General features: G+C 34.0%; 1 protein-coding gene across 6 annotated transcripts in view; it reads left to right on the forward strand.

The window, feature by feature from the left end:
- The window catches only part of SPAG9 (sperm associated antigen 9), a 154,426-nt gene that overhangs the window by 30,576 nt on the left and 106,963 nt on the right, over positions 1 to 16,887 (forward strand). For all 6 annotated transcript variants that reach the window (XM_043904127.1, XM_043904129.1, XM_043904131.1 and 3 more), the window contains exon 2: positions 2,620 to 2,740. In XM_043904127.1, coding sequence (XP_043760062.1) covers positions 2,620 to 2,740 — 121 coding nt within the window. The remainder of the gene's footprint in view (positions 1 to 2,619; positions 2,741 to 16,887) is intronic.

Below are 16,887 nucleotides of genomic sequence, written 5' to 3' on the forward strand. Positions count from 1 at the left end.
CATGAAATTAAAAGACGCTTGCTCCTTGGAAGAAAAGCTATGACCAACCTAGATAGCATATTAAAAAGTGGAGTCATTACTTTGCCAACAAAGGTCTGTCTAGTAAAAGCTATGGTTTTTCCAGTAGTTATGTGTGGATGTGAGAGTTGGACTATAAAGAAAGCTGAGCGCTGAAGAATTGATGCTTTTGAACTGTGGTGTTGGAGAAGACTCTTGAGAGTCTGTTGGACATCAAGAGATCCAACCAGTTCATCCTAAAGGAAACCAGTCCTGAGTATTCATTGGAAGGACTGATGCTAAAGCTGAAACTCCAATACTTTGGCCACCTGATGCAAAGAACTGACTCATTTGAAAAGACGCTGATGCTGCGAAAGATTGAAGGTGGAAAAGGGGGTGACAGAGGATGAGATGGTTTGATGGCAACACCAACTCAATGGACATGAATTTGAGTAAGCTCCAGCAGTTGGTGATGGACCAGGAAGCTTGGCGTGCTACTGCCCATGGGGTTGCAGTGTGTCGGACGTGACTTAGTGACTGAACTGAACTGCTAGTGTTTTAGATGAGGATAAGTGCAATAGAGGAAGAAACAAGAGAAGTAGTGAGTGGGTGTTGCAGTTTTAAATATGATAGGTAAAGGAAGTCTTAGTAAGAAGCTAACATTTGAACAAAGATGTTAAGGAGGTGAGGGCAGAGTGAGCCATTTAAATATCTGAATGAAGAGTATTAGAAGATAATGTCAAAAATTAAATTCAAATGTCCATGTCTGACACCAGTGGAAGAGAGAATTGGGGATAAAACAATCATCTCAGTGATTTTATACTTCATATTCTATGCACGTTATTTTTTCTGGATAAAAAGTTTTTAATCATTGTTAATATATTTATATCAGTTAACTATTACTGCATAACAAACCATCCCAAATGTCAGTTATTTAAAGCAACAAGCATATAATAAATGTAAAAAAAAAATGATGATGTCAAATAAGTAAGAGGATGATTGATTATATTGGTCCTGCAGAGGCTACGGTTAAGGACTTTGGAAGAATGAAATTTTTTCCGCATATGAAAGTATTTTCAGTATAGGCAAACGTTGATATGATTTTTTAAAAGGGTCACCCTAACTACTGTGTGGAAAATGCATTGCAAAGGGCATAGGTGGAAGTAGGAGGCCAGTTTGGAAAATACTGCTGCTGTACTTATCCAGGCAATGGATAATGGTGGCACAGAGCAGGATGGTGATGAAGGTGATGAGAAGTGGTCAAATCTGAAGGTAGACTTGCCAGTGGATTGGATTGAAGTAGAATTTTGGGCCTGAACAATTGACCACAGTAATTTAATGAGCTAGGTAAGACCAAGAGGAGCAAGCTTTGACATGTTAATTTAAGGTTCCTTTTTTTTCTTTAATTATTTATTTATTTTTGGCTGCATTGGGTCTTCCTTGCTACATGCAGACTTTCTCCATCCAGTTAGAGTGGGAGCTATCTGTAGTTGCAGTGAATGAGTTTCTCTTTTTGTGGTGGCTTCTCTTGTTGTGAAGCACCAGCTCTGAGGAGTCCTCAATAGTTGTGGCTTGAGGGCTTTAGGACACTGGGTTTAGTTGCTCTGCAGCGTGTGAGATCTTCCTGGAGCAGGGCTTGAACCCTGGCATTGGCAGTTGGATTCTTATCCTCTGGACCCCCAGGGAAGCCCCAAGGCTCTTATTAGACATTCAGGTGAAGTTGTTCCGTGGGCATTTGAACATTGCCAATCTAGAATTCAGATCTGGGCTAGAGACTGAGTTAGAAATTTGGAGGTTGTTAGCATTCATTTAGCATTTAATGTTATGGTCACTAGGTAATAAGAAGAAACAACGGAGAAAAAGAGTTGTGCAGGGAGTGAGCTTGCCGGTGTTAAGAAAGTGGGGACAAGAGGAAGAATGAAGACCAAGAAGGAGCAATCAGCAAAGTGGGAAGAAAACAAGAAGATCAAATTGGGGGAAATTTTTTTAAGGAGAAATGAGTAGTCAGTTGTCAAATGATGCAGATAAAACAATTCATAAAACAAGATGAAGAGAGATATATTGATAATTCCATAATGAGAGTGATTTTAGTAAATTTGATTAATGGAGATATTTCTAGCACATGGTTCAGGTAATTTAGAAGACTGTTCATTATTCAGAGAATCATTTAATATATGTTTATTGATATTTCATTATTCTATACTTTTCTGTTTTACATGTTATAGGCTAAGTTAAAAGATTTATATATTTTCTTTGAAATGCATGTTATAATGAAGTAGATACATTTTCATAAACATTATTTTGTCATCTTTTCACTTCTATATTTGGAGACTTTTAAACCTTGATTTTTAAAAAAAATTTTTGGCCATGCTGTGAGGCATGTAGGATCTTAGTTCCCCTGACCAGGGATCAAACCCATGCTCCCTGAGTGGAAGTATAGAATCTCAACCACTGCACTGTCAGGAAAGTCCCCTAGACCTTTACATCTTTACCTTTACCAAACATGAGATTGTTTTGAGTAGTTAATGCCTACTTGTGATTCTTGATATCAAGAAGCACGGGAGTTTATAATGTTAAAAAGTTTCATTTATCTAATGAAAATAATATATTTTTCTTTATTAGAAATTCATTGAATTTGAAGACTCTCAAGAACAAGAAAAAAAAGATTTACAGACCAGAGTGGAATCTTTAGAATCTCAAACAAGACAACTTGAACTCAAGGCCAAAAACTATGCTGACCAGAGTAAGTAAAATATGTTAAAAGAGTGGAATGACTCATCCTGACATTTGACTAAGATTCCAAATATATGCTTGGAATTGTCACCCCAGACTCAAGAGAGAGATCTGAGATCTAGTTTAGTATTTTTTGTTCACATTTTCATGTTGTACCCATGTCTGCAGGAATGACCCAAGTCAGATACCTATAGGACTCTCTTTTTCACTTTACCTCTCAGGTTTTGTTTGTAGTTTACATTGAATAGTAGTTAACATTATACTGTATCCATTATACAGGATTCTGGAGTGTGTCCATGTGGATCATTTCTTCAAATTTTAATCAGCAACACAAAGTTCCATTGGTTTCTGTATTGCTTTGAAATTTAAAAATTAAGAGAAACTCTAGCTTCGGAGTATATATAAAAAATTACTGAATTCTCTTTCATTCCTCTCTAATGGAAAACTGAGGGCATTTAGGGCTATAGAATGTAGTTTTTCAAAATCATTTTATTTTTAATATAATTTCATATATTCTTAATTCAAAAATAATGATTGTTTGTAATTCTATAGACAAGTCCCCCCTTTGGCTAATGAAAGTGGACCTAATTAAGTCAAAATTCAAAAAAGAAACATCATGGCATATTTTCATGTTTAATTCAGGCAGCTTGCTCTCCAGTTTTTTCTCCCAGAATTGTAGACTTTTAGAATTCTAGAGAACAAGAGATGCCCAGCTGTTACTCTTCCCACATCACCCTTTATGGTCATATAGTGACACTGCTGTAAAAAGACTGGCATTTATGAAGAATAACTTTCATCAGGCTTAGAATGTGTGTAATAACTGCTTCTTTTAAGACTCTAGAAGAGTTCAGTAGAGTTAAACCTAGAATCATTGGGATTTTGCATTTTAAGCATTTTAGAATTCGAGGAGAACTCACATGGCTCTTAAGCAGATGTCATAGAAGGGAGCCAGTGGATATTTGGTAATGGAAGACAACTAAAATGAGACAAAATGAGTGATGTGTCATCTCTTTTAGGCTTGTAGATACCTTGAGTGCTGTACTGTTCCTTTGTTACGCATGAATCCTAACTTGATTGTGTTTTCATATCAGGGACATATTTTAGAACAAAACACTAAAGCTACAGTTGGGACAGAACTATCCTCTAATTCTTTTACCTGTACATTTTCCTCTTAACTTCTGAGAAGTATTGAGTTTTGTGTAAGAAAATTTTCTTTTGACTTTGAAAGGAACGCCCTATCTAGAATCTTTTGATGCATTAAATAAGCTGCTTCTGTGATAGGAAATTATTAAAGGAAGAATTACCTTATACTTGATAACAGTAGCTTTTACACTTGATCTTAGCCAAAAGGCCAAGAAGCAATAACAGTAGCTTTAAAAATTAATATTTTATCCAGTCTAATGAGTCATACCTACCTTTTTTGGAATTGTCATATTCTTTGGTATCCATTCCCTCATTTCTCTCTCAAAAGTACTGTACTGGTTACCATGATTACCATGCGATGGACATGAACTTGGGAGATGGTGAGGGAGGCCTGTTGTGCTGCAGTCCATGGGGTCACAAAGAATCAGACACAATTGGGTGACTGAACAACAATTTTTAAAAATATGATGTCACTTAAAAATAATTGACAATTCTTTGTGAAAGGGATGAGTAAATTATTCACCAAATATTGGATATGGTCTTGAGCTAAATTTGATCAGAAAACTTTATTTTTGTTATTAATATAATATTCTAAGAATTTCTCCCCCCGGATGTCTGTCAGCCTCTGCTCTTTTCCTGCTCCTCCAATTTGAAATAAATCTTGTCTAAATAACAGTTAAAGAACTTAAAACTGTGGTTAATCAAAATTGACCATTCAGGTGCAAAACTAATAATCCCTTGGTCCGTGAGTTAAGGCTATCATCAGTCTCCTTTTATTAATGCTTTGGAACTTACTCCCTTCTCCTTTGGTACTTTGGAATCTTTCTTATCTTTTCCATCTACTTGTTTTCCTCTCTCTTCTGTTTTTCTCTAAGTTGAGTATGATATGAAATCTAAGAATATCTAAAATTTTTCTTCTCTTTATTTTACCACATTTTAAACATCTGAAAAAAATTGTAGGTAGGGAAACATAGTTTGACCTTTTTCATTTTACTGCTTTAGTTTTTGCTTTCCCAGGTCTCCAATATGAATCAAAGCCCCTTTGTTTTTTTAACAAAGTTGATTGTAAGAGGTAATTTTAAAGTATCATCAGTGCTCTATCTTATGGGAAAACTGGGACTGGGAATATGCTTTTTAAAAAGATGGAATCATGTATAAATGAATGGATGTCAGAGTATATAAATTCTTTTTTGTATAATGGGCTACAGAATATCTGGACTTTAATCTTAATTCTACTATTTTGTATCTTAAGACTGGGTAGTGATTTTTATTAGAGTCATTGTAACCCAACATCATTGTTTTTAATGTGTTTTTTAGTGTTCTGAACATCTATATTTAAGCGTTTAAGGCCAAAGAAATTACCTATGATGATACCTTTAGAGAGGAAGGATGGATCAGTTTTTTCTGTGCTATTTTTTGAGTCCATATGATAACAGTATCATCCAATTTCCATGTTCGTTTGTATAAATATGTTAGAGTCTTTAACTTTAAAAGACTGTCAGTTTTGATTGATGTGTTTGATGGCACATACCCATTGTAAAAAGCAGTCTCAGTGAAAGTCCAAGTTTTGCTTTCAGCCTACTTATGTTAAAAGGGGAAATTTTTATGTAGTTACTTGCTATTTGAGAAGCAAGAAAAAGTCAAGAAATAGGAACTGAATTAAAGGACATACTTGACAACTTTTAATACTATAGAATCTATCAGGTTTTTGTGGTATGATTTTTAAATTTTTTGATGATACAAAAATTTTGTTATAATTTCATGGTCATGTTTGATTTTGGAAATTTCTGGTTGCTCTCTTATAAAAAATTTGAACTACCTAAGAAATATTCTGGCTTCTGAAACATGAATAAAGCATTTTTTTAAAGGATGCATATTGTTTTATTTGAGAAAAATAGTAACACTTCTTGGTAGTTAACATCTTGTGAGCTTTAAGGAAGAATTTGGAATATATATGGAGTGGTATAAGGAAGTTGTGGATTGAGGCCTTCTTGGTGCTCTCCAGCTATGAAAGGTGTCTATAGTCAACCTTGCCATTGATAGTGGTAGCAATGAATTCTTCATCAGAAAATATTTTGTATTATTTTTGTTACATACTGATTATTTCTATTTTTATAAACCAAATACTATCTTGATTAAGTCAAGTAAGTACAGACAGTTTAGTAAGTTAAAAAATATTAAACTACTACTGTCCGCTTAGCATTCAGCCTCTGGGTATGTTTTGGCACAGAACAGCATGATATGGTGGTCATTGCAGTAAAGGAAATCATAATTTTATGGGGGAAAAAGGTTATGTGTATGACCATCTCACCTTTTCCATATGTATCGTGCTTTTATATCACTGTATAGTGTGTATATAATTTTGTATCTTTAACATTATCATAAGTATTTTCCTTATTGTATAATCTTTAATCATTATTTTTAAAAATTTATTTTAAATGAAACAAAGGAATATTTTTAATGGTAAAAGGTACAATTCACAAAGAAGATAGACATCATAAACCATTAGACACCTTAACAAGAAAGATACATAAAGCAAAAATCAGAAAAAATATAGGGAAAAGAAAAAATATATAATTATAGTGAGACATATTAACATTTCTCTGAGAATATTTTATCAAATGCAGAAAAATAAGAATAGGAGCATCTTGAATGATGTTAATAATTTAAATATAATAGATTTATATTTAATTAATATCATATCCTACACAAATATATTTAAAATTTTTTATTTCATAGATTTATTAGATGTCCATAGGACACTTAGAAAAACTGGCAGAAAGATAAAACATTAGTAAATCTAAAAAAAATAGAATTTTTTTGTGTGTGTGTGATTCAGCTGTACATATACAAGTATGTTATTTTTGAAATTATTTTCCATTATAGGTTAATACAAAATCTTGACTATAGTTGCCTGTGCTATACATTAAACCTTTGTTGCTTGCTATGTATCTATTTTTTTAAAATTAGAAATATAGCATTCTATTCATACTAAGTCAAACAAGTGGAATCAAAATGTCATAAATTTTTTAGTTAGGCAAAAATTCATAAGTTTTCTAAAATATATATGTATTATGCATATTTTTAAAGATATATGTATACAAAAGCTTTTCTACTATACTAGGTAAAGGCTTGAGAAAGTACATAAAAAAGAAAGATGGAGAAATTGGAAAACAAACTAATTGAAGTGGGAACACTGAATATGAAATAGGAAAAGTGAAACAAAGTAGATAAAAGTAAGGGATCCTCATATAGTCCAGTTGTTTTTAAACATGGCTGCTCATTAAAAACACATCTGGAGCTCTGAAAAAAAAAAGCAATACCTGGGCATTTGTATTTTTCAAAAAGTTCCAAGGTAATTCTGATATACATCTGGACTTTAAAAAAGTGATTACAGGTTTTTCTATTAAATGGCAGTTTTGGGATATAGAATTCTAAGTCTGTTGACCAGTAATGATACAGTGGTATTAAGTGAATAATAGTTACATAATCACAATAGTAAAAGATGTTTGTCAGTTTTCATAATCAATAACCAGACAAAAAATGAAAGATAATTGTAATTGCAAGTCATAATGGGAACATGATTAACCTAACAATAAAAAATAATTACATACAATTTGGGGGGGTCAAGCAGAGTGATGTGGGAAGTGGAAGTGTGTACATGAACATGTTTTCATCTGTTCAGCCAGTATGTGTCTTTTGATTGGTGCATTTAATCCATTTACATTTAAGGTAATTATTGATATGTATGATTACCATTTTCTTAATTGTTCTGGGTTTATTTTCTGTAGGTAGGACTTTTCCTTGTTTTCTGTCTAGAGAAGTTCCTTTAGCATTTGTTGTAAAGCTGGTTTGGTGGTGCTGAATTCTGTTAACTTTTGCTTGTCTGGAAAACTTTAGATTTCTCCATCAAATCTGAAGGAGAGTCTTGCTGGGTATTCTTGGTTGTAGGTTCTTCCCTTTTATCACTTTAAATATGTCATGCCATTCCCTTCTGGCTTGTAGAGTTTCTGTTGAGAAATCATCTGGTAGCCTGATAGGAGTTCCCTTGTAATTTGTCATTTTTCCCTTGTTGCTTTTAATATTTTATCTTTATATTTAATTTTTGTTAGTCCGATTACCATGTGTCTCAGTGTGTTCCTTCTTGGGTTTATCCTTCCTGGGACTCTGTGTACTTCCTGGATTTGGTTGATTATTTCTTTTTCCATGTTAGGGAAGTTTTCAGCTATTATCTCTTCAAATATTTTCTCAGGTCCTTTCTCTCTCTTTTCTCCTTCTGGGACCCCTATAATGCAAATGTTCATGCATTTAATGTTTAATAATTATTTTTTAAATTGTGTGCTCACACCCATCATCCCAAAGCTATGCCCTCTATTGACAATTACTGTTTTCTCTGAGGAACTTTGCTTTCTTCTTTTCTCTGAGAATTATTTAAAGGCTACTTCGGTTTTTTACCTTGGCTACTCAGAAATTCAGAATAAACTTTTGAAGTACAACCATAACAACTGGTTTGGGCCATATTACTTGAGTGGTGTATTTAAATTGCTTTTTCCTTGGTCCAAATTTTATACATAAATAGTGAATTGTTAAGATACCTAAAACCCTTTCTGGAAAGAAGGAATACATGAATTGGTAAAAAGTAAATATAGATGAATTAAAAAAAAGGTAAAAAAAATTTCTATTGGTTGGCTGGACATTTTTTCCTAGTGTAGCAAATCATATTATAGCGAATATTTTTGTCACACCTGGATTGCCCTCTTTTGGTAATTTTCTTAGGATATAATTGGGCTTCCCTGGTGGCTCAAAAGTAGGTCAAGAACATGAGCAAAGTTACAGAAGTGGTCAAAGAATATGAACATTTAGTGGTTTTTGGTATTTAGTAGTGTTTGGCTATTTTTAATGTGTACAGAATTGGTGAAGTAAGAATTAGTAGCAAACTCCATTTAATTTTTTATAACATGAGTTTGAATCTTTATTTACAATATATTAGCCCCCAGAATTGTTACAGAACTGTTTATTATTTATTTGATTTTTTCTTGGGAAAATTTTGTTGCCCTCAAGTTTAAAAGAGATGGCTTTTTCCTTGAATTGTGTAGAAGATGGCAAGATTTAGTGATTTTAAGCTACTTCAGTAATCTCTGATTCTTCCCTTTCTTCCTTTGAATGAAAATCCACTTTTTAAAATTAAATGGAAAAATGCTTTTGACCCCTGAAAACATTTATGGTAGAGTTTCACACTCTGACCTTTCTACACTTCTATCTCCTGTATTTGCTTTTCAAATTTGGCATTGGTTTTAGTCTAATAAAATACCTTCAAGTCTTTACCTGAAACACTTATTGGAAAGAGAAATCTTCTTATTGGTCATAAGAATTAGCACATCATTAGATGGAACATAATGGGAAGGCAGTAAAATTATTAACATAATTTTAAAGGAATAAATGGCTTAAAACATACTTCACATTTGAGAATTATTATTTAAAAGTAAGGGGTATCTGTTAGTGATGTGGCTGATAAATTAGAATTTTCACAACACAGAACAAAAGCAATCTTTCAGCTAACAGGTATAATTTCACACCAAAGTTAATAGTTGAGAGGACCTAAATATTTTCTGTCACTTTTTTTAAGTTATTAAAAAAAAAAACAAAAATAGCTTCAGGCCAATACAAAGCTTTATCAGCATTTTTACTGTACTTTGCAATTGGCAAAGAATGTTAGAATTTCAATAATGTCAGAATTTCAGTAATACTATAGTAAGTTACTTCTGTTTTAATTTTATCTTGTCAGTAGGCAGTCCCTTTCGACATTATTTTTAGAATGATGTAAAGAGATATGATGATTTATATTTTTGTTGAAAGCATATTCATTAAGGCAGCTTTAAAGTCTCAGATTTATATTTCCTGATTTTAAAAAATTACAAAAATAAAATTTATTATATGGAAAGTTTTTGATAGTTCATTTAACTTGAATCTAGTTCTTTGTAATACTAAGAATATATGTATATTTAATAGGCCTTATATAAGGATTTTTTAAAAAGAGTACATGAGAGGGAAGCAGACAATTTGGCACAAGATATGCAAGATAGTATTTATGCAAATGCTAACATTTTATTGCTTCTGCTTCATTAGGTGTAATACCTGTGTGGCCTTCAGATCTGTTTTATGTTTTATTATCTGTATTTGGATTGTTTGATTTGTGTAGACATGTTGATTGAGAAACTTAAGGTTGAAGTTCATAATTAATATCTAGAATAAAGTTTCATGGAAAATTAATTTTATGAGTAAGAGTTAAAGGATTGATGGTGATTTAGCTTAGAGAACAGAATAAACATGAATGGTTTGGTTCTTCTTTACTAAAGAATTGAGTAAGGAAGATACCAAGTTGTTTTTCTATAAATTTGGAAGATTAAATCAGAGAAAATGAACTTGCTGTTTTTGGTTGATCATGAGGATGTAGTTCTTGATCATGAAGATGATAACATAGGAATATGTGCTGAGGGAAAACATGGATCCTCCCTACAAAGAGACTCTAGGTGGCATATAATATCTGTTTGAAAAATCTTTTGTTGAAGGTTAGGGACGTGGCGAAGGACTTAATTGGCGGAGCAGAGGTTTTAATTTCTGTTTTGATGTGGTTGTGTCTGATTTGTTTGCTCTCGAGCATTTGATTCTTGCTTACCTGTTGAGACGTTTAATGCTAAATTGTTCAAGGAAAGCTTCTGAAAGACCAATGTCTGTCTTCTGAGGCCAAGTAACAGTTGGATTATCTGCCTTCCTTGAATAGTAAGAATTGATGATTCCTTTTGAGAAGGCAAATAATGAGTTGGATATGGAGTTCTAGCAGGTCTGTTTCTCTTTCTTCCCCCCATAGGCCTATCAGCAGTCTGATGGGGCAGAAGACAACAGATGGAAAAGGTGTTCCAAACTTGGCAAAGGCCATCAATCTAAGGAGGTAAGCTCTGATTTTGAGCAGGTAGAGCAGGTGGCTCTTCCTGCCTTAATCATATCCTCTTGCTCTTTGGAAAGATGAATGGAAAGAAAGAGCAATTAAAACGAGGCTAAAGTATCTTCATTAGCTATTCTAAGGGAAACATTTTGAATTAGTCTTTTGATTCTTCTCTTATCTTTCCCCCATTCCTCCTTTTTGTTTTTTGATTTTTTTGATACCTTGATTTGTTTCTCCCATTGAATATTAACAGCTTAAAAATTGGCAGATTAGTTATCTGTTGTTTTGGGATAGGAAGAATGAATAGAATCTTGTTTATTTCAAGTTAATCTCAGCTTGTGGCTAGTTTGAGTAAAATGATATGATTTTAGGATTTTTCCTGAGATTATTTTGAAGTTTGGATTCACATGAGAACTATTAGACAAGAAACAATCTTTTCTTGTTTAAGATTGTTCTTCATATCTTCAGATATGATACAATAGTATAGGTATAGGTTAACTTTATGATACTTGAGATTTTGGGGGTTGTCTACCATCTTTGCCCAGATGGGCCTTTCTTTCCCACTTTCCCATCCCTTCTACTTCTCTTTTCATTTCCTTACTGATTACTTAATGACATTCAGGACTTTGAAGATATGGCTCTTCCCAACATTTAAAGGTACTTTCAATTAAACACTATACCATCTCATGTGACTTAGGCTTTGAGAAAACCGAGTCCATTGACTATGCTGTTGTGCTGATCTAAGTAGTATTTTAAGAAAAGAGTAAAAGATTCTTAATTTGTATATGATCTTGGTGGTTAACTCACATATCTAAAAATATAATATTGATTTTCACAATCATAGTACAGATAAACAAAACATGAAATGTGGGAAGCCATAGATAGTTTCTGTCAAGATACTTGCTGGAAATGTTAGGTTGGAGAAAATAATGGCCAAGATAATATTCAGAAAATCATCCAGAATAACAAAGACATAAACTATTCTTTAACAGCATGGGATGACACACTTTTGATAATTTAGAATGCCTTTTAAGAGATTTTTAATGCATGTTTGTGAGCTAATGTATGAATTAAGGCAACTCTAGTTAGTTGCTGTAGCAAACAAACCATAAAAGACATATATAATGACTCAGATGTTATATGTTATTTTTTGTTCTTGTGAAATTTATTTGCTGTGCCATATTACCCAAACCAGGGCTTAAACTCAGGCCATGGTACTGGCAGTGTTGAGTCCTAACTCTTGGACTGCCCAGGAATTCTTTCCCCATATGAAATTTAAATTGTTTCTAATACATGTCCTTTGAAGACACAGACCCTTTCCAATTTTGCTCCAAGTTTGTCATACCTACATTGAGTTGGAGGAAGAGGGAAAGAGCATGGGGGATTCTATGTGGAAGGTTTTTATTGGACCAGGCCTAGGAGTAGCACACATAGCTTTTGCTTCTACTGGCTGTATAACTCAGTTAGAAGCTCACTTACAGAGGCTAAAATACGTAGTCTAGCCTTGTATCCCACAAAAAAGAGAAACTGCTTTGGGTAAAAATATCTGGCTAATCTTTCCTTTAGCCTAAAAGCCTTAGTAGATGGTACATGATTTTGCTCAAGTATTGAGGCAAGGGAGGGGATGTACCTAAAGCTAAGCAACCATCTGCCTGCCTATTCTTTCTACTGTGAGTAAGTAATCTGAGGAAGAGAAGGTGAGCAAACTTTAATGAAAATAGAGCATTTATGATTTGTACTCTCATCTGATTCCCCCCCGCCATTTATTTTTATTAGTTGGCAGCTAATTACTTTACAATATTGTAGTGGTTTTTTGCCATACATTGACATGAATCAGCCATGGATTTACATGTATTCCCCATCCCGATCCCCCCTCCCACCTCCCTCTCCACCCAATCCCTCTGGGTCTTCCCAGTGCACCAGCCCCGAGCACTTGTCTCATGCATCCAACCTGGGCTGGTGATCTCTTTCACACTTGATAATGTACATGTTTCGATGCTGTTCTCTTGAAACATCCCACCCTCGCCTTCTCCCACAGAGTCCAAAAGTCTGTTCTGTACATCTGTGTCTCTTTTTCTGTTTTGCATATAGGGTTATCATTACCATCTTTCTAAATTCCATATATATGCGTTAGTATACTGTATTGGTCTTTATCTTTCTGGCTTACTTCACTCTGTATAATGGGCTCCAGTTTCATCCATCTCATTAGAACTGATTCAAATGAATTCTTTTTAATGGCTGAGTAATATTCCATGGTGTATATGTCCACAGCTTCCTTATCCATTCGTCTGCTGATGGGCATCTAGGTTGCTTCCATGTCCTGGCTATTATAAACAGTGCTGCGATGAACATTGGGGTGCACATGTCTCTTTCAGATCTGGTTTCCTCGGTGTGTTTGCCCAGAAGTGGGATTGCTGGGTCATATGGCAGTTCTGTTTCCAGTTTTTTAAGAAATCTCCACACAGTTCTCCATAGCGGCTGTACTAGTTTGCATTCCCACCAACAGTGTAAGAGGGTTCCCTTTTCTCCACACCCTCTCCAGCATTTATTGCTTGTAGACTTTTGGATAGCAGCCATCCTGACTGGCGTGTAATGGTACCTCATTGTGGTTTTGATTTGCATTTCTCTGATAATGAGTGATGTTGAGCATCTTTTCATGTGTTTGTTAGCCATCTGTGTGTCTTCTTTGGAGAAATGTCTGTTTAGTTCTTTGGCCCATTTTTTGATTGGGTCATTTATTTTTCTGGAATTGAGCTGCAGGAGTTGCTTGTATATTTTTGAGATTAATCCTTTGTCTGTTGCTTCATTTGCTATTATTTTCTCCCAATTTGAGGGCTGTCTTTTCACCTTGCTTATAGTTTCCTTTGTAGTGCAAAAGCTTTTAAGTTTCATTAGGTCCCATTTGTTTATTTTTGCTTTTATTTCCAATATTCTGGGAGGTGGGTCATAGAGGATCCTGCTGTGATTTATGTCAGAGAGTGTTTTGCCTATTCATCTGATTTTTTAATAACTTCAGAGTTACTGTGGTTTAATTTTTATTATCACTTTAAAACTTTTCGCTGGATATTCATTCATTTATTCAACAAACACTAACTGTTGAGATTTTCTTTTTTGTTCCCTAACTTTTCCTTTAAAAAAAAATAAGTTACTGTTAAATTGAGATACAATTTCTTGATACCTATGGTAAAGGATAAACTTTGAATGACACTCCTTGCCCCTTTAAAAAAAATGTAATTTATGTAGCATAAAATCCACCATTTTAGAGTATAGAATTCAGTGGTCTTAGTATAATCATAAATTGTACAACCATCATCATATCTAATTCCCCAGAACATTTTCATCATTCCAAAAGGAAGACCATACCTTATAGTACTCATTATTTCTGGCTTTCCCCTAGCCTCTAGTAATGTCCTGTGGTATCTATGGTACTGTGATCTCTATGAAGTTGCCTATTCTGTACATTTCATGTAAATGAAATCATATAATATATGGTCTTTTATGAGTTTCTTTCACTTAGCATAAAATTCATCCATGTTGTAGTGTTATTGTTATTTAATTCCTTTTTAAGGGTGAATAATATTCCATATGGATATAATACATTTTATGACTACCCTCCTACCTTTAATTGTCTGTTTATCATGCTAAACAGACAGTTGGTTCTCAGTCTCAGAACTAGAAGCAATCAAAATTCTTCCTTGGCTGTCTGAAGTTCTACCTAGTTTTGTATAGTTGAAAGAAGATATTCCTTGAGATTCTCATTGGCATCCTGACTTGTTTAGTTACTAGTTCATAAATGGGGAAGTAGATATCTCAATATTTATACTGTCTTTGAATCATAATTCTTTTGAATATGGTTGTCTAAGGTAGCAGGTAATAAATTAGTGTTCTTGTTTTGATTTGTATAATAAATACATCTGGTTGTAACGATACAAAAGAAAAAACTTATTTAATTTTAATGGGCTATAGAAACAATTTAAGTGCCTCAAATAAGTAGACTCTTAAGTAGTCGTACTGGAGTGGAGAGGAGGATGATACTTAATACTAGAGAAACTGATTACCACTTCATTAATTTTATTTATTTTGAAGTATAATTGACTTAAAATATTACATTGGTTATAATATAATGATTTGACAATTTTTATATATCACAAAAATCTCTTCCCTCTGGCAAGCAGTAGTTTGTTTTCTGAGTCTATGTATTTTGTTATATTTCTTTTTTTAATCTCACAAATAAGTGAGGTCATCAGATACTTGTCTTTATCTATTTCACTTAGGGTGATATTCTCTCAGGTTCATGCATGTTGTCTGAAAGGGCAAGATTTCATTTTTTCTCTGGCTGGACAGTATTCCACTGTGTGTGTGTGTGTATAAAATCACATCTTTTTTTAAAAAAGTTTTATTTATTTATGGCTGTGCTGTGTCTTTATTGCTGCGTGGGCTTTTTTCTAATTGTGGAGAGTAGAGGCTATTCTCCAGTTGTGATGCACAGGCTCCTTTTTGTGGTGACTTCTCTTGTTGTGGAGCATGGGCCCTAGGGTGTGTGGGCTTCAGTAGTTGCAGCACATAGGCTCAGTAGTTATAGCTCTTGAGCACAGGCTGTAGAGCACAGGCTCAGGAGTTGTGGTGCATCATGGGCTTAGTTGCTCTTCGGTGTGTGACCAAGATTCAAATCTGTGTCTCTTGCATTGACAGGCAGATTCTTTACAATTGAGCCCCCAGGGAAGCCTCCATATCTTCTTTATCTATTCATCTGTCAATGGACACGTAGGTTGCTTCTGTATCTTAGCTATTATATATAATGCTGCTATGGTACATATATATTTTTGAATTAGTGTTTTTATTTTCTTTGGATAAATACCCAGAAGTGAATTCCTGGATTGTATGATGGTTCTGTTCTGTTTTTTATTTTTTAAGGAATCTCCATATTGTTTTCTTTAGTGGCTGTAGCAATTTAACATTCCCACCAATAGAATACAAGTGTTCTCTTTTCTCCACATTCTTTCCAATACTTGTTATTTCTTGTCTTTTTGATAATAGTCATTCTCACAGGTATGAGATGATGTCTCATTGTGGTTTTGACTTGCATTTCTGTGATAATTAGTGATGATGAGCATCTTTTCATATGCTTGCTGGCCATCAGTATGTCTTCTTTGGAAAAATGTTCAGGTTTTCTGCTCATTTTTTAATCAGATTATTATTTTTTTTTAATAATTGTGTTATATGAGTTCTTTATGTGTTTTGGATATTAACCCCTATCCAACATATCATTTGCAAATATCTTCTTCCATCTAGTAGCTTACCTTTTTGTTTTGTTGATGGCTTCATTTGCTCTGCATCAGTTTTTTAGCTGGATATGTCCTTACTCATTTATTCGTGCTTTTATTGCCTTTGCCTGAAGAGATAGGTTAAAACAAAAAAATTACTAAGACCAATGTCAGAGTGCATACTGCCTATGTTTTATTCTAGGAGTTTTATGGTTTCATGTTTTGCATTTTAGTCTTCAGTCCATTTTGAGTTTATTTTTGCATATGAGGTAATAAAATGGTCCAGTTTCATTCTTTTACATGTAGCTGTCCAGTTTTCCCAGTGTTGTTTATTGAAGAGACTGTCTTTCTCCCATTGTATATTCTTGCCTCCTTTATCATAGATTAATTAACCATATAAGTATTGATTCATTTCTGGGCTTTTATTCTGTTCCATTGATTTATGTGTTTGTTTTTGTGTAAGTACCATACTGTTTTGATTACTGTAGCTTTGTTATATAGTTTGAAGTCAGGGAACGTTTTACCTTAGTGTTGTTCTTTGTCAAGGTTGCTTTGGTTTTTTGAGATTTTCTGTGTTTGCATAAAAGCTTTAGGATTATTTGTCCTAGACTGCTCAACAGGTAAAGAATCTCCTGCAGCGCAGGAGACACAGGAAACTTGGGTTCAATTCCTGGGTTGGGAAGATCTCCTGGAGTAGGAAATGGCAGCTCACATAAGTATTCTTGCGTGGAAGTTCCCATGGACAGAGGAGCCTGGTGGGCTACAGTCCATGGAGTCACCAAGAGTCGGACATGACTGAGCATGCAT

This window comes from Cervus elaphus, chromosome 5, assembly GCF_910594005.1.
Source record: "Cervus elaphus chromosome 5, mCerEla1.1, whole genome shotgun sequence".
Taxonomy (NCBI): Eukaryota; Metazoa; Chordata; class Mammalia; order Artiodactyla; family Cervidae; genus Cervus; species Cervus elaphus.